This window comes from Notamacropus eugenii, chromosome 2, assembly GCF_028372415.1.
Source record: "Notamacropus eugenii isolate mMacEug1 chromosome 2, mMacEug1.pri_v2, whole genome shotgun sequence".
In the NCBI taxonomy this organism is placed as follows: domain Eukaryota; kingdom Metazoa; phylum Chordata; class Mammalia; order Diprotodontia; family Macropodidae; genus Notamacropus; species Notamacropus eugenii.
The window spans coordinates 458,415,174-458,443,074 of record NC_092873.1 but is presented as its reverse complement, the minus strand read 5'-3'; the positions used below and the strand labels follow the sequence as shown (position 1 = coordinate 458,443,074).

Here is a 27,901-nt window from a genome sequence, read left to right as displayed (position 1 = left end):
TCTCTTACAATTTTATCTGTCCGAAAGGTCAAAACATAGGTCTAACCTACCAGAAAGATAAAAAGATCTCCATTTAATGGCATTCTACTGAAATTGTCTAGACAGCCTTAGAGCTCAATGAAGACAAAAAATCATAGAGCTGAAAAGGATTGGAGAGATCAACTTTCTCATTTTATTGAAGATATGGCCTATACCCTATACCCTAAATGCTGATAAGTCAGATAATGCATTATTGTTAGAGGGATATTTCAAACATCTTTGCTACTTTCTGTCCACCATGTGGATCAGTCTACAAATGATAATTCCTATGTATATGCACACAGATAGATATACTTAAAGATATATTTTTCCATAATCAAAGTAGAGAAAAAATTAGATGGTAGTTATATTTCTTGTAAAAGTTTGGAACTGCTTTATAATATGATTTTTGAATAGTAACCCTTCTACAAGGTAATTTTACTTGGTCTTTTTAAAATAATTCACAGAATTATCATTTTAATTTATTTTTTAGAAATCCAACAAAATTGTGTTTTTAAAGCACTTCATTAATTAAGTTGTTGCCTGTTTAGGGCTTTAAATATTCTAAATGGCTACTTATGAGAAAGCTCATTAAAATAGTTTACTTTAGTGGAGTAGCATTGTGGTGTGTATCTGATTTAAACAGGTATAGACAGAAAGTAGAATCCATCTCCTGCCTCATCTCAATATTTTAATATTTCTTAAGCTCTTTAACATGTTAAAGGTTACAGTGTTCTGTGCTGAAGAAATCTATTAACATTTGCAGGATACCCCTGCCAGAGATAACTTAAAAGAGTAAGAGTTCCTGAGCTCTTACGTTTATAAAGTTGACATTTATTACAGCATTTCAGAACCCTGAGCTATTTGGCATGATAGACATATACATAGGCGTTGTGCACAGTAGGCATGGAATAAATACATGTCAACATACCAGATGTAAAATCCCAGGTTTTAAGTGAGAGGTAGGTCTCTTACAAGAGATGAAGTCATAGTGCCTTTTGACATGACAGCCTCATGTTTAATCTCACCTCTCTGCTGTATCTTGAGAACAGAAGAACCAATAAGACTTGCTGAATAGGAAATTTTAATACATGCTTTTTTAATACAAACTCTGGAAGCTTTGGTTCTGATGACAACTCTGCTTGGTAAAATCTGGGCTCCAAGACTTCTCAGAGCTAACAATGAACCTTAGGAGTAATTATTACTATTACTTTGTATTTTCATTTTGGAATAGAAATGTTGTTTTTAAGGAAATCTGGCAAAGTTTCAAAGCTTGCTGTCTTATAACATAATTGCTTTTCCTTATGCTTTTTATAACTTATTGATCCATAACATATTTTTATTTGAAGGGCATCATTTTACGTGTATTTTTGAGTTTCAGTCTTGCTTCCCCTTCTGTCACTTCTAGAGTTCACCAAAACCTGCCGACTGGAAATATCAGAATGGACTGTCTACTTCATGGCTTTCTTTAGATTGCACAATTCATGTTAACATTCATGTCCCTCTTTCAACTACAACTGCCAGCTATTCCCTAGAAAAAAATACAAAGGTAATGGATAAGATAAAACTTTGAATATTATTAAATAACTGTTGAGAGTATTGTCTTTCCTTTTTATTATTTGACACCATTATGCAATGATTTGTTATGTCTGTGTCTTATTTTTCTATGCAGACTATAAGTACCTTGATGATAGGGATGACCAACCAATGCCTTATAGTTGTTTTTATTTCTTGCACATATTAGGTGCTTGGTAAATACTCTTTATTGAAAAGCTATTTTTTTGTCTTAGTCCTCAGTTTAGCTTCCTTACCTTTCCCAGTACCTTCTTCTTACCTCTTCTTTGCATCATTTCTTTTCTCTGTATGCTTCAGGCTTAGGATTGCTCCACTTTTCTTGCTTTTCCCTTTTGATCTTTCTGTTAACAAGAGAACTCTCTGAAATGATTTGATATCTTTCATTCTATATTATAGTTCCTTTCTGTAGTTTCTTATGTTTTTAAAAAATTTTTTAAGGCTTTTGGTATCTATGTTTAAACTAAGGAGTAGGTATCTGTGGTTAAACTTTTTTTCTATATTTTACATATATTTAGAGAGATTTATATATGTTTTAGATGCGTATAGATATGTTTCTATATATGCCTCATGTTTTTGATCAGGAAAGAAGATGAAGGATAAAGATTTTATGTATGAAACAATTAAAGATTGGAGATATATTGCAAGTTTTTTTTAAAAAACATAATTGTAAGAATATTATCTTAATATTAAATGTTACCAATGCTTTTAGTTTTTTGGGAACTTAGTAAGTATGGAAGGGAGAAAAATCTAATAAAATTAAAATTATTTAATATATGCTATGCCTAGAGACTTAATGGGATGTTTTTCTTTTAAGAATGGACTTGCACGCTGGGCCAAGCAAATTGAAGGTGGTGCGTATTTGATCAATGGACAAGTTAAAGAGGAAGATTGTGAACTGCTAGAAGGACAGGTGAATTGAGGAAATTATCATTGAACTAAAGTGACTTAAATATTTCCTTGAAGATGAAAAAATTGTATGACTAAGTGATATCCTGACAACATCCATAGAATTTGTGTATCATTTAGTCCTAGGATTTCTGAAGATTTGTACCTTAAAATGTGGTTAAGGGCCAAATGGTATTAATCAGAATATGGTGTAGTCTTGAAAAACTTGCTGGAAGTACCCAATATTTGCAGCTCTGTGGCTCTGAGTACCAAAATAATAGCTAATATCTTCATAGCCTATGATTCTGACTCAAAACCATATTTCCAGTGAAGTAATTGAAATAGAGAAAATAGGGAAGGGATTGATTTTTCAAAAATTTTAGTGTTGATATATAGTTAAAAATTTCACCCCCAAAATGCTATCTCATGATCAGTATGATAAACAGCGCTGTACTGTTTCTTGATAGTGGTTTTCCTTTAACTTTTTAGATTTTTTTTTTTTTTAGCCTGTAGTATTTACAAATGTTGGCCTCTTGTTAGACTTAGTCTGTCACTAAAAATGTGTTAGGATGATTCCTAAATCACTTTTTAAAAAAATCCAAATGAAATATTTATCGCCTAAATATTTTGTATTTTAATTTTTTTCTCTTTCAGAAAAAGTCTTCTAGAGGAAATACTCAAACTACTACTCAAACTTTTGATGTCAGGGTTCTAACGCATTTGGTAAATATTGGAAAAATGCTACTAATCTAAAACCTTTTCATAAAGTTATTTTATGACATTAAAAAATTTGACATTTTGGGGTTTATTATATTTAGAATCTTAAGATTTTAGAACTTAGAAATTATGAATTTTTCAGCCATGAGACTAGTTTACTTTCTAAGTAGCTCACAGAGTATCATTTTCCTGAAACCATTTCTGACTACATTCTTAGCCCTGAAGCTTGGAGGAAAAGAGGAAAGAATGGGAGATGATATTGAAAGAATTTTAGGTTTAGAATTTGGGAGAGGCAGGAGCTCATGATGTATGGCCTCAATTTTCTCCATAGTGTATGCAATTGAGTAGGAGTAGGGATAGAGAGAAGGAAAGATTTAGAGTCAGTTATGAGAAATTTTATCAGGGAAGAGTAAAAGGATTGGTGTGTAACATCGAAGGCCCATTTAAGATTAGATAATATATGTGAGCTTCATTTGTCTGGTGTGACTGGCCCTTGGTAATTACCCATATATAAAGCATTTGAAACTAAATGGTGGAAAATATAAATGGGAGATGACTATCTCATCTGCCTCCTGAACCCTGTTTTAAGTCATGGGGACAGATTATAGGGAGGCATAAAGATAGGAAATGGAATACCAATTTTGGAGAATGGCTAGTTGTCCTTTTATTCTGGAACATAGGGGATGTGAAGGAAAGTAGTGAAATAAGTCTAGAAAACTAGATTGGGACCAGATTTTTCCATATTTTAAATAGCAGACTAAGAAATTTATTTATATTTTATTCTAAAGATACAACATCAAAGTTTAGGAAGTTTTTTTCTTATTTTGAGTCACAATTTGCCTCCCTTAACTTTCACCCAATAGTTTTATTTTCTAGGATCAAGAAGCAAAATGGTGAACTATCTTCTATGTGACAGCCCTTCAGATAGTTGGAGATGCTATCATGTCTTACTCCTTTTTGTCTCTTCCATCTACCTGTCCTAATCTAAAAATCAGAAACAACTTTCCCTGAAGAGTACTACATCCTGAGCTACCATAATCCTATCTTCCCTTGCATTACCAAAGTCCAATAGAAAGCAGTCTGTATTCTTTGACCTCCCTGCCTTTCCACCAACTCCATCCTTCACCCCTTATAATGTGGCATTCATTTCCACCATTCTACTGAAATTAAATTCCTTGACACTGCACTTTTCTGGTTCTCTTCCTGTTCCTCTGACTGCTTCTTCTGTTTTCTTTGCTTCCTTCTGTGGCCTTCCTCATCTCTGCCCTTTTCCCAAGAGGTGGACATTTTAGCAAGGTTCTCTGCCCTTGGCTTTCTACTTAGAACTGTCTTATATTTGCTTCCTCAGTGATTCCCTCTACTCCATGGCTTTAATTCTTCTGTGTGGTTCATTACCAACTTTTAATTTTTTCTAATTTTTCCCTTAGGCTTCATTTTGAAATACGGACTGAGCCTTTCTGTCTGGTTGTTATAATTGTTTGTACTTCAAAAGTCAAATTCATAATCTTCCCATTTAAACTAGCTCCTCCTGATTTTTCTGTTTCTGTGAAGTGTGTCATTATTCTCCTAGTAAACTAGGCTTAAAATCTTGTAGTTGTACGATATTCTTTCACATAACATACTTTCCAGCCAAACTGAACTACTTGCCATTCCTTGAACAGGAATTATTTGAGCTGTTATTCGAACATACTTCCTACTTCTCCATTTTACTGATGGCATTTATAATCTTCTCCTGTTACTAGTTTCTGCTTGTTAAAAATCGTTCCAGCATTTCTGGATCTTTCTTCTTCACCTCAGATAGCTATTTTTGGTTATCCCAGGCAGAAGTGACCTTCATGTTATCTGAACCTTATTATCTGAGGTATATTGTATTTCTCTCATGTGCTTTGTTAGTTGTATACGTGTCTTCTTTTTTCTGTTGGATTGAAAGCTCCTTGAAGGTGGCAACAGTGTCTTATTCATCATTCATTCTTCCACAATACTGAGCTCAGTGCCTTTCAAGTAATTGCTACTCAAGAATTATATTTTGGAATAAATATTGAAATTATTATATTTGCACTCAGGGTAATTTCCCCTACCAATGCAGATTGCCAATTTCTCTGTCACTTAGAATCTTATTTATTTAGAGAACTGACAGGATATGGTGACTTGTGCAGAGTTACATAGGCATTATGTGTTAGAAGTGGGACTTGAGGAAAGGCTTTTTGCTAGTTCTGATGTATAACACTACTTTTCATTTGTACTTAAAAGAAAAAAAAATTGATTGTGAGTTACAGTATAGATGCTCAGAAAAACACACTACAAAAAGCAAAATGGGCTAAAATCCTTTTCATAATTATTTGAGAATATTTCAAACATTGGGGTAAGAAAGAAAAGTCATGCTCATTAAATTCCTAAAATACTTATGTGGAGTTTAACATGGCACTTGTTTTATTTCTAATGGGAGGGCAACTTTGTCATTATTTAGACCAAATGCAATATTTCTCTTTCAGCTCCTTAATTCAAATCACAGATCTACAGCTACAGTCCAAGTCTGCAGTGGTTCTGTAAACCTCAAGGGTTCTGTGACATGTAGAGCTTATATTCACAGCAACAAACCGAAGGTTAAAGATGCCATGCAGGTGAGAATATAACTACCATTGTACAGGGCATGATAATGTTTTACTCCAGCTGTCCCATAACATTTTAACCTTTTAAAACTTGGAATCATTCATTTGACTATACTTGGCAAGAGGATGTAGTGCACATATTTTTGAATTTCCCTTTAGGGTCCATAAGAGGAAAATGCTTAAAGAGCTAAATTTGAGCATTATTCTTATTTTTAAATCACTGAAATCATAGTACTAGAGAATCTAAATCACATTAAAATCACAGCACTAATAAAAATATAGTTTATCTATGTGTTCAGAATTAAATCTGAGAACTTGTGATAGGGTTTAAAGATCTTTATCCTCATTTTAAGTGAGAATATTTATCATTTATCATCAAGTGATAAATGATAAATATTCTTAAGTTAAAGTAGCCTATGGATATTCCTTGGTATTTCGAAGGATCTGACATTGCATCATTATGGGTAATATTGCTCTCTTATTTGTTGATAGAGTAGTTACTCCCTACTGTACATAGAAATTTTTTCTAGGTCTTTGAATAGGTCATAAGTACTGGTACATTAGAATTGCTAGATTGTTAGTCTCTAGATTGTTGTATAAATGACCCACCTCCTTTTCAAATAATATTTTCTGAATGAGGTCTGTGTTACCTCTTGCATGGAATCATCATTTATAATATGCTACACCCTGCTTTCTTCTGATGTACATCTCTCTGTTGTCCTCTGGGTCACTCACAATTTTGACTATTTAAAAATTATGACATTCCATGAACTGCAGTTATGTGGCAATTATCAAAAGGAATATTGGAGTTAAAGAAATAATGTTTTTATGTCAGGGAGCATCTTGGGTTTGTCAAACATACTATTTCTCAGATAAAATATTTTTATTGTTAATAAGATGTAGCATGAGTTGTCTAATTTTATATTTCTTCATTTTCCTGTGTGAAAATGGAGGGAATTTGTCCTTAAGTGATAATTACACAGTTCCTTATAGGATCATCACCTACTATGGATGAACTATCATAATGGTAAAAATGCATCCCAGGTCCTTTTTCCTCTAAGAATGTTAAGTTTCTAAGAGCAACCAAAAAATTGAATTGTCATGTTGGGTGCCAAGTCATTCAGAAGTTGTGAAAATTGTGACACATTGAAATAATAGTGTAGTTCATCAGTCCAGAGCACTCACATTAACTAGTATTATTTATGCAATATGTACATACTTATTAATTTGTGAGTAACTAATTTGGATAGGACTGAACTGAAACCTTTATTCTATTAAAGGAAAAAATACTCTTTATGACACTGATGTATGTTGCTGAGTAGATAAATAGTAAAAATGAGTTTGGAAAGGAAATGTTTACCTGCTTTAAGGACTAAGCATGTCAGTAACTTTAGATTTAGATTATGTTTCCATGTGCGTTTTTGAAAACATAATTTGACCCTAAATATTTCAAAATTATGTCAATTAGGGTCCTATAGCAGGAGCTCTGCATTTCTGTTTCTAATTGTGTTTTGTTTTTGTCTCTAGGCATTAAAGAGAGATATATTGAACACAGTGTCTGATCGTTGTGAAATACTATTTGAGGATCTTCTTATGCATGAAACACCAGGCAGTAAAGGTTTGAATATAAAAGAAATGATATTTAAAATTTCATTTTATGTTTTCTCTATTTGATGCAGGAATATAACAGGGTATAATTGGACACATTCTTAGCTTTGTGATAGAATAAACTATTTTCAATTGCAGTAAAGTGTTTTTAGCACTTTAGGAATAAATTTTAGCAATATTTGCAAGCTTTTATTGTCTAAATGATAACTTTTCCTCTAAAACACCAGACTTACTAGTATGTGTGGCCTGTGCTATAGATGATTACTTTTATTTACTTAAACATGTGAGTTCCCTCCAGAACCTCTCAATGGTCAAAATATAATTAAAATTTTTTCACTAGTTTTAGTATAATGTGTTCTGAATAGCAATTTATTTCTTTGAAAATTGTAATCATTGTCTGGTATGTATGATTGCTTGCTACTAAGTAGAATATTTGATGAAACAGGAAACTTTACCTATGGGGTAGACTAAAATATAATTAGGTACAAGGAGAACTTTTAAATATTTATGATTGGTATATAGATAATAGGTACATAATAGGTTATTACTGGGTTCTAGGAATGCTTAGATTCATCCCTAACATTTTAAGAGGTTGTCATGAAAACAGATGTGTCTCCCATAGAACTTTCCTCGTTACCACTATTAGAGAAAGAGAGAGAGAGAGAGACATTGAATTGAATGTAAGGCTTAAAAGTGAGAAGACCTTGACTTAAGTTCTTCTTTGGACATTAACTATTTCTGCCTCTGCGGACAAGTCATTTAACCTTTCTAGAATTCTTTTTTCTTATTTTTAAAATAGGCATAATAATGACACTGCCTTTCTCCGAGTGTTATATGGAAAGACTCTATCATATTATATTCTTTGTGTGTATATTATTTATGCCATTTAAGAATGCTTAATGATTTTTTATCATTTGGTCCGAATCAAATATTTTTGACTTTACTCAGAGTAGAGTAATGCTTTAAACATTTTGATGACTACCTATTTAATATCTCCAAGAAGCATTTCCATGACTTAACTGACAGACTGAATATTGATTGCATCCTTTAAAAGTAGGGGTTGTTAACTGTTTTTTGTGTCACAGACTCCTTTAGCCTGTGGATCCTTCTTGGAAGAATAATATTTTTTAAGAGAAAAAAGAAAAAAATCATTTTGCATGTTGAATGACTACTCTTCGGGCCCTTGTTATAGTATGAGGTGTTTGGCATTGACTATCATTGTTATATAATTTAATTGTGATATAAATTGTGTAATTATATTAATCATATAGCAAAAAATAGGGAGTTCCACAAGTTTTAGTGCAGTTTTAAATTATTAAAGCTTAAAACTGCACTAAGACTTTTGGGACACATATTTTTGTAATTTCCTGTAGCATACAGGAAACATAACATAAGAAGCTTTCCACCCTGTGTCTCCCTTCCCCCAACATAGCTAATTCTACAAAGTTGATAAACTTTTTCAATTTTAGAGGTAGCTGTTGTTGTTGTTTGTCTTTCTTGTAGAGGACCGTGGTGTCAGAGATGTGATGCCATGACTTGCAAGTGAATTGGATTTAAGTGAGGGAGGGTTGTGTAAAGTCACCAGTGTTACTCTCTCCTCTAGAGCTATCTGGGTCCTGCGGCAAGGTATCAATCAGGACAACTGGGGATGTCCCCAGATGCAGTGGGAGACCTTGACCTTTTTAAGTTAAGGTCTTTTCCTAGGTATGAGTTTGACTGAGGCAGTGCCCATTCAGTGATTAAGGCTAAGTAAGAAATGAGACAGAGATGTGTGGCTTAGTGAGTAGAGTGCCTGGAGTCAGGAATACCTAAATTCAAATCCAGCTTCAGGTCACTTAGCCTTAATCCACTGAAGAAGTAAAGGCAAACCACTCCAGTATCTTTACCAAGAAAAGCCCATGGATAGTATGGTCCAGGGGGTCATGAAAGGTTGGACACTACTGAACAACAACAACAACTCAATTTTGAAATGGAGAGCTAAAATATTTGCTCTGTAACTGTAGTTTTAAACTTGAATCTGAATTCCATAAGTGAAAATGTTTGCAAACATTCATTTGAGAGGTATAGAATTTGAAATTGAAAGACCATAGGATCTTAGAGTTGGAAAGGACTTTAAAGGTCATATAATCTCACCCTCTTGTATTAAAGATTACAAAAAAGAATCTTAAAGAGGTTAAGTGACTTGCTTATTGTCACACAACTAGTGTCATAGAAGGCATCCAACCCTGGGCAGGTCTTCCAGAATTCAGCACTTTCACTACCATGCTGCCTCTCATGTATATTTCTAGAAGCTGTTTGGTTGTTTCAGTTGTCTCTGTTCCTTTGTGACCCCATTTGGGGTTTTCTTGGCAAAGATACTGGAGTGATTTGCCATTTCCTTCTCCATCTTATTTTACAGAGGAGGAACTGAGGCAAACAGGATTAAGTAATTTGCCCAGGGTCACACAGCTAAGTAAGTGTCTGAGACCAGATTTGAACTCAGAAAGATGGGTCTTTATTGGCCCTGGCACGCTAGCCACTGTGCCATCTGGTTGCCCCTTTCTAGGAGTAATCTGCAGATAGATGATACCTGAACCTATGGAAGCTGATGAGATCACCAGGAAAGACAGTAAAGGGAGAGAAGATGAGGGGACAAGACACTGGGGTACAAGACATGGATGATCATCTAAGAAAGGTACTGTGGAGTAGTCACAAAGAAGGGGAGAAAAGGAGCTGAGATGCTCAAAACCTCTTGTGAGGAGATACAATCTATGGAAGGAGCTAGTGGTGAAATCCTTTGCCTCAAGTGTTTTGTGTATACAAATGGTCAAAGTTCAGATATCAGATGAGGAGCTCTCAGAGGTTCTAGTGCGCAGAGGCAATTTGATGTCATAGTGATCACTGACACTAGGTGAGATGAAACCTGTGACTGGACTGTGGCTCTGTTTGGGCACAGCTGATTGAAAATAAACAGGATAGATAAGAGCAGAGGCTGGGGAAGAAGATGGTAGCATTGTAAGTAACAAGGTGTATTCCTATGAGGAAATCCAAGAACTAGAGGGAATCAGAACAAACATTATTTGGATCTCATGGTTCATATGAAAGTTTTTTAGCGTCCTACTTTTTGTCTCTCAGGAACATCTTGCAGATAGTGATATTTGGAATGCATAATATAAAATTTATGTAAATCACAGCACCCTTGCATGTATTTGGCATCTGTATAGAATATATTTACTTTACTATACAATCTTTTAAATAAACACAAATGCATTTCTTTGATGTGGGGATAATCAGCTTTATATAATTGTATAAAACCACGTATGGTACTAGTAAAAACAATTAGAATCAGTACCTTACGATTAGCTTTTATTTTGTTGCTCAGGTATAATAATGTAATCATTCTTTTTGTAAGAGAAATAAACTTGAGATCTGTGTGAGAGACATTGCATATTTCTTTTTTGACTTAAATGTTTTGATTCTTCCTTTTTGCCTCTGAATCTTTGGAAGGCAGATTTGGGTTCTCCATTTAAAAATATCTCTTTGAAAATGAAAATAAATATAGGAATGATTTTTGGAACAGTAGAATTGTCTTCCTTTTATTTGTGAGTTTTTGGTATATTTAAAAAACTGTTATCTTTATAAAAATACATCTAATGATCTCAATTTTTGTCATCAGTTGTAAAGTAATTAGAAGATCAGTACTTATTAGCAAATAAATTTAATTTAGCTTCTGAAAAAAAAAGAAGTTGGAAATGTGCTTCTGTTTCCTTTTTTCCTTCTTGTTTTCTCTATTCTTTGCTCACATTTCCTGTTAGCAGTATGTTAACTTGTTTTGAAAATAAATTAAACCTACAAATTTAATGTACAGTTTTTAATGTACAGGGAACATATTTTTAAGGTTTTTCTTCTAGCATGTCTAATATTAATGCAACCCAAAACATTAAATTTTATTTTGCATTCTAATGTTCCTTCCATTGGTACAAATTATAAGTTCCACTTGATATTTTTTAACTTAATAATAATCATGATTATCATTATATATGTACATGTGCACGTTCATAGTGATGTGATGAGACTAGACAATTAAGAAAAGTTACAAGGCTAATTGCAGTACAGAGATTTTACAACTAGGAGGCAGTCTGGTCAAAGAGGAGAATTTAATTTCTCCTCTGAAAGGTAGGTAATGTGCTAGATCTAGAAGAATGCTAATTTTTACATTTCCTTTGGAACTTAAGAAATTTGTCATTGTTTTTCACCTTATATCTAAATCTTTGCTTGATTCTTTGACAGATGTAACTTTTGTCATTTTTAAATCCTTAAACAAAGGACAGCCATGTTTTTAATTATTTCCCCCCACACACTTTGTGACTTGAAAAGAGTGAAGAAAATGAGGTTACAAAATGATTTGAAAAGTAACAACATAAAATCCAGAAGAATCATTTTTAATTTTATTATTAAAGGAATACATCCTGCAAAGAATAAGCCCTTTTAAAGAGTAGGCTATTCTATTGGCATAATTTTAAGTAGTATAAATCATGTACTAAATTTTTATAATTTTATGTTCTTGTGAATAAAATTATTTATATGAAGAAATAGGAAAACAGCTTCAGATTTCATAATATGGTTACTTTTAAAAAATAGTTTTATTGATACCTTTTGTTTTTATAAACATTTCTTTTAATGGGATGGTTTTTTATAGTAGTACCCTCTTACCTTTAGTGTAGCAAAATCATCCTTACATTTAAATCCCTGAGGAGTCTGAATTTCACTCACTTTTCCTGATTTTTTTGATATTATTCCCCTTCACATTACCCTGTACTCCAGCCAAAGTGGCCTACTGGTTGTTTTTCAGACTTCTGTACTTATCTACTGACTTTGCCTTTGCATAAACCTAGAATGCATTTATCACCTCCAAATCTTAGAATCAATTCCTAATTTCTTTCAGGGCTTAGCTCAGATGCCAATATCTCAGGGAAGTTTTTCCACATTTCCCCTGTTGTTAGTGCTCTCTCTTTCCTCAATTTAATTCAATTCAAACATTTTAAAAAATTCCTCAGATTATCTTATATTTATTCTGTATCGTGGACATGTTGTTTCCTTCAGTAGGCAAACTCCTTCAAGGCAAGGATTGCTTCATTTTTGTCTTTCTGTTCCCAGTGCCTTGCTTAATTACTATTTGTTGAATTAAATTGTTCTGGTGTTGAAGAGGACAGAAAGGTCTCTTCATCTGTTTATTTTTTTAGCATTCTATAGTTTTCATTTAGTGATGCCACCATTGTTAGGAGTTGCTTTTTCATAGCCAGTAATGGTATTATTTACATGAGAATGACTGTTTTCTTCTAGATTCTGAAAAAGAATTCCATGCTTTGCCACATCGAATATTTGTCCCCATTCCTGGATCCAGTGTAATGCTGTGTGATTATAAATTTGGAGATGAGTCAACTGGGGAAATACAGGAACGTTTTATGGAATTGTTGGATCAACACATAGGAGTAGATGACTTAGAAATTGCAGAGGAAATCAACACAGGTAAAAATAAGATCTTATTCAAACAAGGAAGCATCTTTGTAGCTATTGTAAACAAACAAACTTGGGCTCTAGTTTTTGATGTTCCCCTTCGAGAAAGACACATAATTTCTGAACCTCATTTTCTTATGTTAAACTCTTATTTTGTTGCTGTGAGGAATCACTTAATTAAAAGATCAATAAAAGATTAACTTTTAAACAGCCTATGTTTTGGGTATGCTGATGTAACATTTTAAATAATACATCTCAGACTTTAATCTTTACAGGGAAAGACAATGAGTATATCCTTTCCCATGGGATATTAAATATTATTGTTCGTGTTTAAATGTCAGTACATCCTATGCCTGTGGTTTCATTGGTTTAGGAATTTTTCTCAGGGCACAGAGTTGAAGTGGTTTGCTCATCATCACTGAGCTAGTAAATTCTGGGGAGCAGAATCTAGCCCAGGTTTTCCTAATTCCAAAGAAATCAGTCTATTCACTGCAAGTATTTATAGTAAATAAATGGAAATATGTAGTAAATATTGGCAGAGTGGCACAATGTTGATAGTAAATACTAGTAAAGCATCACAGTATTTCAACTGTTTTCAAAATAATGGAGGGGGCTCTTGATAAGATAAAAATAATGTAGAACATAAGTGAATCCCTAATAGGAAGAATTATGAAGTTTAATATTCTTCCTTTTATAATTTATGGAATTTTTCTCAGAATTCCATTATCTTAGTGGCTTCATGCTACTACACCTCTCTCAGAAGAGGAATAAACACTTATAAGGTAACAGAAAGAAATGTCTAATTTCCAAAGCTATATTCTTTAGGAACATATAATGCAATTTCTTCCCCATTTTCATCTTTCTTTATTATAATGGAATATGTATTTTGGATTTTTGTATTATTTCATTTTGTTCCTGTTGAATACAAAATTCCCAGGAAATATATATATAAATGCATTTGAGCATTACCTTAGGAAATAATAATATAATGTTCCCAAGGTAACTTTAAAATGCGTGGACACTGATAGTCCAAATGATTGTTCTCCTAGGCACATAGTTACCCTAGTCTTTTTTTTCCTCATAATGAAAAAACAAGTGCTTTTAAATCTCAGGACTGCAATTTTCTTCCAGTACATTTTACAAATTTCATAGTTATTCATCAGTTGCTATGGTATCTTTTTTTATTCTACTTCCACACCCCCTTGTGTTTACTGTATGGGCTGGAACTGGATTATAGTATTTAATTCAAGCGCTCTTGTTACTGGGGTGAGTCATGTAATTGATTGGTGAATTTCCAACCTAGCTATAGTGCCTCAGGTGTGAGTTGAGACCACCAACTTTTTCTAAGTTGATAATTCCAGGTGTTAGTGCTAATCATTATGAGGAATAAAAAGTTTGCTTCACAGTGAAAAAAGGGAAGAAAAAAACTTCAAAATCCTCAACTTCTGATTTTGTGGCAACTATTATATTTTAAATATCATCATTAAATAGTATCATATAATATCTGATAATAATATCATTTTAAAGACATATGGTTTTGTTTTGAACCTTTAACCATAGGTCATTTTGTAAGTCTTATTTTTTGTACCACTGTGCATATTTTAATGGTTCCATAGAACAGTGGCATGAACTTTTCCTGCTAGCCATTCATAAACTCAAAATAGAAGAAGAAGGAGCATATAGGTCATCTAATCTGTTGCTCAATTAATCCCTGAAAAGTCCTTGTCTTGCACCCTTGAAAATGATGGTCATCTAGCCTGTCTTTGGCTTAGTTCACGAGGCAGGTCTTTCTATTTTTAGATAGCTTCAGTTATTACAGTGTTTTCTCTTCACAGAATCTCAGAGCTGGGAAGGACCCAAAAAACCCAACCCATATTTCAATAAGTACAAGCATGTTGAGCAAAAAAATTATGTCCCTGTTCTGTCCTCTGAAGCAACCTGGAACTCATCTTCTGCTCATTTTTATACAACATCCTTTCAGATACTTGAAGACAGTTATCATGTGTCCTTACTTATCATTTTTAGGCTACCATGAACTTGTTACTTTAAACAATATATGACATTACTGACAGATTTCCTTACCATCCAGGTTGCCTTCCTTAAAACATTTTCCAATGTCCTTAAAAATGTGGCACTTTCAATTGAATATAATACTCTTGAGGTGATTGGACCTTCCAGAGTACTATACAACTCTTATTTCCTGTAATAAGTAGTAGTTTTAAAATGAAAATAAAATAAAAAATAAATTTATATTGACTTCTTAAATTTTTTTACTTTTTAGTAGCTGCATCATTCTTCAATTACAGTTAACTATTCTTTGATACTTTTACACCAGAGCTTCTTTAACTTTTTCCTCTCTTGAACCCTTCAGCACTTCTTAAACTATGGGTCACGGCTTGCACAATCCCTAGATGATGTGAACTGGTAACTACTAATCTATATTCTACCTATCCTGTCCATGTGATATTTTAAAAACTTAAATACAGGCTTTACATTTATCTCTGTTAAATTTTGTCTTGTTGGTTTCATTCAGATTTGTTGAAATAATTTTGGATCTTAATCCTGTCATTTCATAGGATCTATGCCTTCCAGCTGATGAAAAATCATTTTACTTTAAAATGAAAATTTTCATTTTTCTAGCTCTATTTTCTTTGCCCTATGAGTTAAAAAATGGACTGCATCTGTTGACACAGGTTGGGCTTTTTAATTTTTGGTACTTCTAATGTTAACATCTTTATTTTACATTTCACAGAAAATAAATAAAACTACATATTCTTTTAAATAGGTAGGATAGTCAGTCACTTGTAACAGAAAGCAATAGTCATAGCTGTAGGTTATTGTCATTCACAAATGTTTTATAGTTTTTAATACATTTTCATTAAAATTGCATATTTCTGTACTTTGATATTAGTTCTGACCTTTGCTTACTGCCTGTTTGATCTTAGGCAACATCACTAAACCTTCCTAGGCCTCTTTTTCTTCATTTATAAAATTAAGGAAGTTAGAATGGATGATCTCTGAAGACTCTTCCAGCTCAGGGTCTCTGATTCTGTGAACTCAATGCTATGCTCAGAGTCATTTCCTCTGGCTGTGTATGGCATAAATAACCATTTATATGAATAATCATTTGTTTCTTAGTTTCTCAATAAGGCTTAATTTAATATTCATTAGAACAATTTGTATTATGAGAGATAGTTACCACATATGTATATTTTTGAGTTTTAAAAATAACAGATAATAAAGCCGGATATAAATTTTTAGATTTCCCTCTATTCCCTGTATCTATTTTATATTGCTTGTTTTGTTTTGTTGATCATCCTTGTTTCTTTTTTATACTGGTTGTTTAATTTAGAGCTGGAGACTTAATTGAATAGGAAGTTTAATATCACAAGGACAAAGGAAACAAAACAGAAGTTTGGAAAGCTTGGATTGTATATATTTATATGTATATTGTATGGAATTTATAACTTGCTGAAAGTACCATTATACTTTTTTCCCCTAACATTTATATGTGAATAAAATACTCCAGATGAATATTCTAGGTTCACTTTAAAACTTCTGACCTAGTATCAAAACCTCATTAGATTGTATTCATTCATCTCACAAAATCCTTAGCTTATTCCAGTCTGGATTTTTGATAAATACTGGTGCCACACTAGTCTCACCCTAGTCTATGTCAGGAGATTCATTGGATTTGCCGATACAAGCATCCTCTGAATTAAGTCACAGTGATCCTTAAAATGTTCTATTCACCAAAGCCAAAACTCATCTTCTGAAATAATTTCATAGTTCTGTATATTCCAAAGAGAATGATGTCATCACATCCATGAAGTATATGGAAGAAATAAAAACATTAGCATCTGAATTTGAAAAAAGGAATGCTTTTCCATAATCAGTTGATTTTTTTTCCCCTAAAGTGGAAGTTGTTATTAATGAAGGCCAGCACAATGCTTTTGATTGCTGATTTAAAAATGGTGAATTTATAGTAAAGAACAGATCCCTTTTAATTTCAAATTCTGTGGTCCAACTGCATTTTACTCTTTGAATGAAACCAGTGCTGTTGTATGGAGATTACAGTTTTCCTGAAAATATAGTTTTTGACATTTTAGAGCAAGTACTTGATAGTTACCTTAGTAATTCATCTATGCCTTCCATTTTCAGGTGAAAACACACCCTTACCTTAGATGGTTTAACAAGTTGATGTGCATAAAAATTCATAGTCAACGTTATGGTGATGTATCTGCCTAAAACTTGCTCTACTAAGCCTTAGGAAACAGATGTTCAGTCTAACCTTACAAAGACCTTCTGGAATTTAAACATAATTAGCTTGCAAGAATTTAGGGTCACCTCTATGAGATAATAAGCATCAAAATAATATTTTACTGACATTGGTACCAATTCAAAGTGAACTTTGTGGTAAGAAGTAGAGTTTGAGGATTGAGGAGCACTTAAGATCTATCTCTAATACATGGCTTTATCTTTCTAAGATAATTCTTATTATGTACTTGACTATCTCCATTGTATAATCTAGGTACCTAGAGGTTACTATGTTTAAAATAAGTTCTTTTTGAGTAGAAATCTTATAATTCCATATCTTTATATAATTAAAGGAGGAAAACAAGTTTGTAAGAGTAGAGTATCTATGACTTGTATTTTTTAGGTATGTTAGTCATTTTAGAATATAGACATTCATTTAGTAATGTATTTTACTTAGACTAGTGACAGCAATGGAGTAGTATATGTTTGAAATTTTAATGAAACTTGTTTTTACCATTTTTTTGGCCAGTTAAAAAAAAACTCTGCTGACTCAGATTGAGGTCATACTCCTAGATTTGAATAAATGAGTGAGTAAAAAAGCATTTATTAAGTGCTTACTATTTGAGAAACATTGGAATAAGTGCTGGAGATACAAATAGAAAAAGTTTCTGAATTACTGAACCTGAGCTACTAGAACTACTTTACTGAGACAGTGGAAGGCAAAGCAGAGGCATGAAATGGTTGGGTTCAGAAACAATTAAGAGATTATCATAGTAATTTTAGCATAGTATTTAAAGTCTGGAATAGTTTTTTGGGCAAGGAAATGGAAAGGAAAGACCATTTCTGGAGATACTTCAAGGGAAGGAACTACAGGTTACCTCCTCACATGGAATCAATAAAGAAGGAGTTTCTAGAACAGATCTGTAGGGCTAGGTAGCTGTGATTTCTTATAAAGGGAATGGTAAGAAAAAGGTTGAAAATAATTTAAAGATTTTGAGCCTTAGAGAAATGGAGAAACCTTAGAGAAAAGGTGCCATGGATGGAAATGAGGAAATTGTGTAATATTATGTCAGAGAATAAAATTAAATTTCTTTTTGGAATATTAATCTCCATACATACTTCCCCCCTCTGGGACCACTACCACTACACCTTTCTGATGATTCATATGGGGACAGATGATTACTGAAGGAACTTAGAAAGCATTACTAAGGATAATCAAGTGTTGAGTGAGGAATTGGAAACCCTAGAGGAAGAGATGATGTTGGTTTCATCAGTTCAGTCAGCTAAAAGCCAAGGCTTCCAAAAAAGGGCAGATTTGGGAAGTGAATGGTTTTTTTGTTTTTTTTAATGGTGACTGAAAATAGGATTTGAGCTTCTAGAGTTCAGATTACAGGATAGTACTTAGCCAGATATGTAATATGCCTAATGTTGTCCAATAAAAATGTTTACCTGGAGTCTTGCAAATCTTGACAAGATTTAAAACGAAAAGGGAAAAAGAGTGAAAATTGCTGGCATATGTGTTGCATGCTGGATACCACTAAGAGTGGTGGATACAATTTAGGAAGAAAGACTTCTACAGAGATATCTTTTCATAGGGAAGCACTATACCCTACCTACCCTCCAGAATACAGGAATAAATTTCTTGTCCTCATATATCTAATATATATATATACACATGTGTGTGTATATATATATATATATATATATATATATATATATATATATATATATATATATATATATATATATATATATATATATATATATAAATACACACACATATACACACAGAAAGACATATGTACAAAGTATGGGTGGTAAGGGCAAGGAAGTAAATTGGATTTCGCATATATGACTAAAACTTGCTGGCAGAGGCTTTATGAATGGAATATGACTTTGAAGGGTGTACCTTATTCAAAAGGAACAGTGCTGTAACATTGAGGAATCAGGGATCCATTAGAAAAGGATTGTGCTGGAGAGCATTTGGATGAAATTTAGTGAGGGAAGAAATAGAAGCAACATTATATTGAGAATATGCTACAAACTGGAAAAAGGAAACCCGATGGAATTCAGGGGATAAATCAGAAACCTATCACAGAGGTATGGCATGGTTGTGGGATTAGGGAGGAACTTTCAATTGTATTTTGGCTTCTAGGGCTTTTTCTGCCAAAAACAAAGTGACTGTCAAATTATTGTCTTTAAAGATTATTTTATTCTTCAGAAGGTGTAGGAAGTGAGGGGGTAGAGGGTGGGCAAATGTTATTCTGAATCCTAGTCAACAGGAAAGAACTGGTTATAGAAGTAGAAATGATGGAAACCTCAGCAGGAAGTTACCACTCCTTAGAGTTTGTGATAAAGTACAAAGCCTAGCCTATTACTCTGGCACACATACTAGTTTTTGGCAGAACAGATTTCAAAGAGTTCAGCAAAAGAATGGATAGGAAACTAGCCTAAGTTTGTCTAAGAGGGATCTTAAGTTCCTTCTTGAAGATGCATCACTAAAATCAGATGAAGGAGAAAACACTTGTTTAACACGATAACATACATCCATAGGAAACTAATGAAACAGTTTAAAATTTTATAACATGTATAGATGATAGAATCAAGTGCAAAAAAAGAATGAGTAGAAAAGAATGGCACAATTCTGCTTTTTTAATAGTACCAGGGGCACTGAAGCTCATAATTAGCTTAGATTGACAATGAATGTCAGCAAAATCTCAAACTGGGAAAAGATCTCAGGTGCTTTATAGCCCAACCTCTGCCTTAAGAAAGGAACCCTGTAGATAACATCTGACAAGAGGTCATCCACTTTTGCTTGAAGAGTTTTAGTACTCTATAACTTTAAGATATTCCATTTCTTTTTGGGATAGCTCTAATTCTTGGAAACTGAAATTGAACTGATGAAATCTGCCACTCAGCAACTTGCCCAAATTGCTTCTACATCAAAAGACTTTTTTTGGTAGTCTTTGACCTGTGTTAAATATTGTTATCAATAATTTGAATGATAGTTTGAATATCATGCCTATTAGATTTATAGATGCCATTCAGTAGCTAACATGTTGAATGTCAGAGATGAGATCTAAAATGATTGTAGCAATCATCATCCAAAAAGACCATAACAATATGTATCTCGTCAAATGTAATGAAATGAGTAGCCATAATGCTGAATACGAATTAGTACTGGGGCAAAAAAGTCAAGAAAGCTAACAATCTCAGTTGGCATTAAGAAAGGCATGGATTGTGGTCATATTGCTTTGCTTTGCCCAGCTGGACAACATCTGGAAAATTGTGTTCATCTCTTGTTGCTATATTTTGTAAGGACATTTATCAACTAGAGTTGGTCCAGAGGAGGGTGATGTATCATTTGGGTATTGGAAACCATATCCGTATAAGATTCAGTAGAGGGAGCTGGGGCTGTTTATTGATGAGAAGAAAAGTCTCTGGGGACACATGATCTTATTACAAATATTTGAAGTCCTGTCATGTGGAAGAGAGGTTACACTTGTTCTGCTTCGTAAAAGCATTGGATGGAAGTTATGGCAAGGTAGATTTAGGCTTGGTGTCAGGCAGTTTCCTGTCAATAATGGAACTGGCTTATTTGGAAGTCATCACATTTCCATCCTTGGCAGTCTTCAAGCACAGTATGCATGACTGCTTGTTGGGTATGTTAAATGTCTATGAGAGGGCCTAAGGAGGAACTAGGATGATTTGATCTCTGTAATCTTGTTCAAGTCTAAAATCTTCTGATTCCCTATTCCTTGTGACCCTAAGATTCTGTGATCTCTTCATCTTGGTGTCACAGCTCTCCATTTCGGGTACCTCTGTTAACTGAGTAACCATACTTGAAGCAAATTTTTTTTTTGACCAATTTATTGGGAGGTGAAGATTCTTGTCTTTAGGCTACTGGGTCACTTTCAGTCCAAATGGCCTTTTGTGCACTAATCTGGGCCTCAGTTTCTTTGTAAAATGACAGAGAAGGCTCCTTCTAGCCATAAAAGGTTTTTTTGCCTATACATAGGTGATCTCTATAAAATGATTTTTCCTAAGCCTAGGAATTAGAAAATTGCTCTCTTTCCTTAAATTTAACAACTTGAATAACCAGAATTCTCTTTGCTGAACAGTTAACAAAATTGTCAAAAGTCAATTAGTCTTTCATTTCTAGATCCCAATTTTAAAAGATGCTTATCCTGGTAGAATCATTGAACCTTAATGGCCCTGATTGGTGAAGTGACTTGACCAATATCCCAAAAGTGGTCTGTAGCTGACTTAAAGCTTATTTTGTTGTACCCTCAATTTCAATGATGTGGGTGTTCATTATACTATTTAGACCACAAACTTTCCATGCCTGCTTGTCCTGTGCATTGTGGTATTCTTGTCCATATTTTTCTGTTTCTTCATTGAGGATCCTTTCAATAGACTCAATTCTCTCTTGCCTCTTTTATTTCTTGCCTGTATCAGGGTACTATTTTGCCACTTTCCTTTATGTGTTTAGGTATTGTTGTAATGCTGAAAATCACTTTGAGAACCTTGGACAGAAAACTCATAATAATTGAGGATGTCATTTGAAATTATTTATATATTCTTTATCTTTATAGAGGGCATTGAATATGGATTTTTATTTCCCCATGTTTTGGAAACTTGAAATTCAGAAACATAAAGCTATACAGAAAAAGGCAGTGTTAAACTAAGGATGGGGTTTGTGTGCCCTCTGCTCAGTTTCATTTTATGCCCTCTTTTCAGTTGCATATACATTTGAAGGTAAGGAGAAAATGCAATTAGTATGCCATAATCTGGACCTAAGAATGAAATAGGAACTTAGCCTTGTATTTTTTTGTTTATAATGTTTTCAGTTATAATGAATTCTAAGAGTAATTACTCCTATTATGTACTTACTTCTTTTTCCCTCATTCAGCCAGTATAAATTCATGTATGAAAAGGGAAGACATACCAGACAACACATATGATGATCAGCCAAAGCATCTGGTTAAAACTACAGTGGCATTGAGAATTCAGCAAAACATAGGTGTGTTGTCGCTATTCATTTGCATGCAATGATATAAAAAAACATTATTCTGGAATGTGAGTTTACCTGTTTTTGCTTGTCATGAATAATTTTTCTTATTTTCTGAAAAACTTCATACTGATATTTATGGTTTTGTGAAGGGTTGTTACTGATCTCTATGTATTTTGAGAAGGAAAAAACCTTAATCTTAATTTTAAGCTCACAGTAATATAGTCTAGGGAACAAGTAGTCCAGTTTGATGAGAGCTTTGGCTGTTGGCATAGATATTGACAGACCAGAGTTTCATGCCAGTTGAATCACTGATTAGTTATATGAATTTCAGAATATCAAACATTTGTTGTGTTGTAGATGTATGTTTTAACCTGTAAAAACAGGAATAGTACTGCCTACCCAACTTCATAGGAATTTTAAGTTAGAAGTTAGAGCACTTTATGCTAAACATACTTTTGTTTTTATTTTAGGATGTGTTCACAGTTTGATGTCATTTGGTCATTAAATCAATAAACATTTATCAATATGCCAGGCACTGTGCTAATTTGGTCACAATTTTCTAACCTAAAAAATTTTCACACTCTTTGGCTTTCCAAAAAGTGATTTTCATTATTTTAAGGAGAAACCGAACTCAGCATGATGAATGAGCAAGCTAGAGTTATTGCTCCTGTCAGATAATGGCTATTTCCCCTTTTCCTGGTACCCAACCTTTGACCAAAATATGCTCTCATATCATCTAAAATGAGCCACAAAGGTGGCAAGTAGTTGGGGCTTGCTTGAAGAGCCAAGTTTCTCTTGAGTGTACACCATGATGGCAGGTGTGGTCATCTTTTCTTTGTATCCCTAGCACTTAAACCATTGTCTAGCACATTGTAGTAGGCTTTTCATAAATGGTCGTTAAATTGAATTGACCTATACAGTTCTCTTTAAAACTGCCTATGTAAAATTCTGTAGATACAGCTTTTTACGTATTAATTCTCTTTTTGTGACAACCATAAACTTTTTATCCCCTTACTTTGAGTTTTATTTAGAAGGCTGTGAAGTAGATGGTTGCCATTTAGATATAAGCAACTTTCTGTCTTCTTTAGAATCATAACATTCCATGACATTCCAATTCCATGACAGATATTGGAGGGGATAAATTATATACTGATTCAACCATTCTGTAGACCAGTTTGGAACTATGCCTGAAGAGCTATAAAATCGTGCATACCTTTTGACCAAGCAATATCACTCCTAGGTCTGTATCCCAAAGAGATTAAAAAACAAAAAAGAGAAGGACCTATGTGTACAAAAGATTTATAACATCTCTTTTAGTTGTGGCAAAAAATTGGAGATTGAGGGGATGTCCATCAATTAGGGAATGACTGAACAAGTTCTATATGATGGTGATGGAATATTCCTGTGCTATAAGAAATGACAAGCGGAATACTCTCAGAAAAACCTGGAAAGACTTATATTAGCTGATGCAAAGTGAAATGAGAACCAGGAGAACACTGTATACAGTAATAGCAATATTGTATTATGATCAGCTATGAATGACTTAGCAATTCTTAGCAATATAGTGACCTAAGACAGTTCTGAAGGACTTATGATGAAAAATGCTGTCCATCTCCAGAAAAATAGCTGATGGAGTTTGAATGCAGATTGAAGCTTGTTTTTTTTTTCTTTCACAACATGATTAACATGAAAATATGTTTTTCATGACCACATGTATAATCTATGTAAAATTGCCTTCTCAATGAGGGGATGAGGAAGGGAGAAAATTTGGAACTGAAAAGTTTTAAAAACTGAATGTTAAAAATTGTTTTTACATGTAATTGGGGAAAAATAAAATATTTTAAAAATCATGTTTTCCTCCGAATAAGATTTTCCTGGCACATAACAATATTTAAAATGCATTAAGAATTAAAGGCAAGACTTTTGTATCTACAAAATGTAGACAGTCTTCTGGTTGTGGAGATGGAAAAACAATGGACAAGAATAAGAAGAACCCTCTGAGAAATAGAAGGGGCACTTCTAATGTCTTTTCTTTATGCTGTTTTGCATAAATCAGAGAGAGCATTCACACTTGTGCTACAATTGACTTTGCCCCTTCTTTTTCTGGTCCTGGGAATCCTTCAAATGTTCTCCTTTGGTCACTCATGTTTTGTGTTTGTTTGTTTGGCAGGTGTCGCGATAGCAGCTGTGGTGGCTCTCCTTGCTGCTGGCTTTTCCTTTCATTACTTCAGTGACTAACCTTAGACACAAACTGCTTTCTACTCATTGTGGGAACACTGATCAGGGATGACGAACTGATCCTGAAGATGCAAGCAAGACTTAGGGACTTAAAGAATAAACAGGCCGATATATTTTCATAAATGGCTAATACGTGTACTTCTGATTTGTCATAAAATCTCTAGCTGCCTTGTGTAGACATGGCCAGCACCATAGGTAGAATAGGTTTTCAAAAATAAAGTGGCTTGTCGAGCTAAAAATTTAAGTTACATGTAGTGGAAGATTATTACCTATAAAGAATAAAAACAAAACCAGTTATAGCAACCATGTAGTGTAATGGAAGGACCACTGAACTTGTAGTGAGAACACCTAGGTTTGGGTACTGCTTCTGTTACTTATTATGTGGAAGAAATTTGGCAAATTATTTTAACTCCTCTGAGTTTTGGTTTCCGCAGTTGTAAAGGGGGTAATAATATTACCCACCTCGCAGGGTTGTTGTGAGGGCCTAAGGAAATGTATATAAAGTGCTTCAGATGAAAAAAGCACTGTGTACATATGAGCCATGATTTATTGTCTTTTTGAATTGTGCCACCAACCAGGGTGTACAAAAATCTCAGTACCATGGAGCGATGCCTCGTGCTCTTTGTAGGGGAGAATGATTGGGCAGAAAGAGAAAAGAAAGCCTACCATGTAGGCTGATACCTTGGACCTTCTGTAGCAAGCAGATAGAATGGTCCAAATAAAACACATGGGGATCAAGATGCTCAGTATCTCTCTTGTTAGCATATTGTGATTATCTGTTTAGACACTGATAAAAAATTTTTGGTATATTCTAAGTACTATTTTAATTATTCTGTTTATTGTGTCTTGCTTGAGGATTATAGACCTTTAAAAATGTTTTAAGGAAGAAAAAATTAATTAGAAAACTGCATCAATGCAGCAGAAAACCAGTTGATTTTTCTTGATATATCCTAATATTCTTACTGGCAAAATTCTAGTAGAGACATTAAATAATACCCAGATGTAGTCCTTGAATCCTCATATATGTATATCATAATCCCCATGAAAAAATAATATAAATTACACTTGTATATGCTTAGTATTTGGATAAAAGGATATAAAGCCCTAAAGGGGACCCAAGTTACCCTGTTTCTTTCTGCAGTTTTACTAGCTATATTATTAACCTTATTTCAGTGTGTTATTGTGGTGTCTCTTTGAAGTCTTTTGAACAAATATTATTCCTCTTCTTGCAGATACAGAAGCTCAGACTTAGCTTGTCGTGACCTTCATATTTGTCTTTAATCTTCATGGCCTAGACATTTTCTTCCTTCTTGTATTAATACTCCAGAATGCCTTGGGAATGTTACTGAAGCAAATATGACAAACAGATATTAATAAAACATTAGCTAATTGAACTCTATGCACAATAAATTAATCTGTGCTTTGTAAGGGACTCTTGAGTCCACTAAATCACTGCAGAACTTGACTTCCCATTCAGTCAAAAACTCATTTTTAGGAATTTAAAAGGAAAAATATTCCTAGCCAATTTTAGTTGCATTGGGTGTTCAGTTTGGCAATAATACCTTTTGTTTAAAAATTTGTGGAGTGGCACTTAGTGATAAGAATAAAAGGAGTTTAATCTTGCATTAGATTCTATTTTAGACTAATCCAATTTAGTTGGCCGGGTCTGTAGCTTGCCCTTGTGATCAGAACTCTGAATGGGAATAACACTCAGATGTCAGGCATAAAACTAAACTAAAATTACTTAAATTATTTTAGAGTTTTTTTTTTATTTTACTTTTGATAGTGAATTTCATTTTTCATCTGCCAAGGAGACATTTACTAGTAATTAGTTCCTGGATTCTGAGTCTAGTGCAAAGAGCAGTGCATTAAGATTTAGTAAAACTATCTTTTATTCCTAACTTCTCTTAACTAATTGTATGACCCTAATTGTATGATCTAGCTTCTGTGAGCATGAGTTCGTTACCTGTAAAGTGTGGAAATTAAACTAGGTAATCCATTAGGTCCCTTTTAGCATTAATTGTAGTTTTTTATAATTTATTATTGATTTCATTGTCATAAAAAATTGGAAATTAGCCCAACTTTCATAATGTTTCTGAGCTACATACTTCACAAAGTGATTGTGAGGATCGACAAGATGTGTACACATGCTCTGTAACAGTAAAGCTATGTAAATGTAAGCTCTTCTTGATTTGCACAGGAATAGAGAAAAACCTTGCTTAATTAAATATTTGCATCCCTTCTCTTAAGATGATATTAGAATTGTCAGTTGTATTCATAATCAATGAAATCTGTATGATGCTTAAATAGAAGATATGGTTCAAGTCAGTTACACATTTTAAATGATTTGGTAGACATTTAGTTCCAAGGCCAAATGCGTGAGCACTTTGTCAAATGAAATGCTGCCTTAAAAGTTTTATTATCAGTAATTTGACAAAATTACAATATTTCTGGAAGCTAATATTTACTCAAGTGTGCCAGAACTATCAAACACTGTATTATGCTTTAGCTAACTAGGTGTTTGTGTTAGATTTAGAAAGGACGTTAACAGGAGTGTGGTATAAGTGAAAGACCACTGGATTTGGAGTCAGAGTACCTAAATTCAAATTTTAACAACCAATTACTAGTTGTAAAAGCTTAGTCAAGTCACAACTTCTCTAGGTCTTGGTTTTCTTCCTAGTAAAAAGAGTGGGTTGGACTAAATGATCTGTAAAGCACCTTCCAATTCTGCACTTATGATCCCAGGAACTAGACCTTGGGCCTTCAATTTACAAATAAAAACAGCCATTTGCTCAAGTCTTGATGTACCTCAGATGTAGACCATTTGGTTTGCCATAACTTGCCATATCTTCTAATGAATGCTTTTTTTTTTAAACAGAATCTCTGCTTTTGTGATACTATTATAAAACCAAAGTTTAAGTAATCTTACGAGTTAAAACAACTATCCTTTTGGCTGGAATACTGAACAGTGTAGAACCTGTATACATGGTGAAGGTTTCCTAAGCGCTTTAACTCTTAGCATATTTCAGAAATTTCAGTAGAATTCTATATTATGGATGTGAGAACTGTAATGCATTGCACATATCTACATTTATTATAAAATGAGTGGATCAAAACTAATTATCCTATGGTGATAGTATTTGAAACAGCTAGATCTAGGCAAGATGGTGAAGTAGGGTATATTTTTCATGACTTTTATCTCTTATAAGAAGACCAATTGTTAGGTAGATTTCTGGTCAGAATAATTTGGCACGGTGGATAGAGTGCCAGGCTTGGAGTCAAGAAGACTTGAGTACACATTCAACTTCAGGCCCTTAATAGCTGTATGACCCTGGGCAAGTCACTTAACCCTGTTTGCCTCAGTTTGCTCAACTATAAAATGAACCGGAAAAGGATATCACAAACCACTCTGGTGTCTTTGCCAAGAAAACCCGACATGGGATTACAAAGAGACAGGACTGAAACAACTGAACAACAGAACATT

General features: G+C 33.6%; 1 protein-coding gene across 5 annotated transcripts in view; it reads left to right on the top strand.

The window, feature by feature from the left end:
* The window catches only part of ODR4 (odr-4 GPCR localization factor homolog), a 55,256-nt gene extending 30,716 nt beyond the window's left edge, over positions 1–24,540 (top strand). For all 5 annotated transcript variants that reach the window (XM_072648374.1, XM_072648377.1, XM_072648375.1 and 2 more), the window contains 8 exons: positions 1,427–1,567; positions 2,408–2,503; positions 3,133–3,201; positions 5,688–5,816; positions 7,332–7,422; positions 12,735–12,920; positions 22,078–22,188; positions 24,350–24,540. In XM_072648374.1, coding sequence (XP_072504475.1) covers positions 1,427–1,567; positions 2,408–2,503; positions 3,133–3,201; positions 5,688–5,816; positions 7,332–7,422; positions 12,735–12,920; positions 22,078–22,188; positions 24,350–24,417 — 891 coding nt within the window. In that variant the 3' untranslated portion in view covers positions 24,418–24,540. The remainder of the gene's footprint in view (positions 1–1,426; positions 1,568–2,407; positions 2,504–3,132; positions 3,202–5,687; positions 5,817–7,331; positions 7,423–12,734; positions 12,921–22,077; positions 22,189–24,349) is intronic.
* The last annotated feature ends 3,361 nt before the right edge of the window (positions 24,541–27,901 follow it).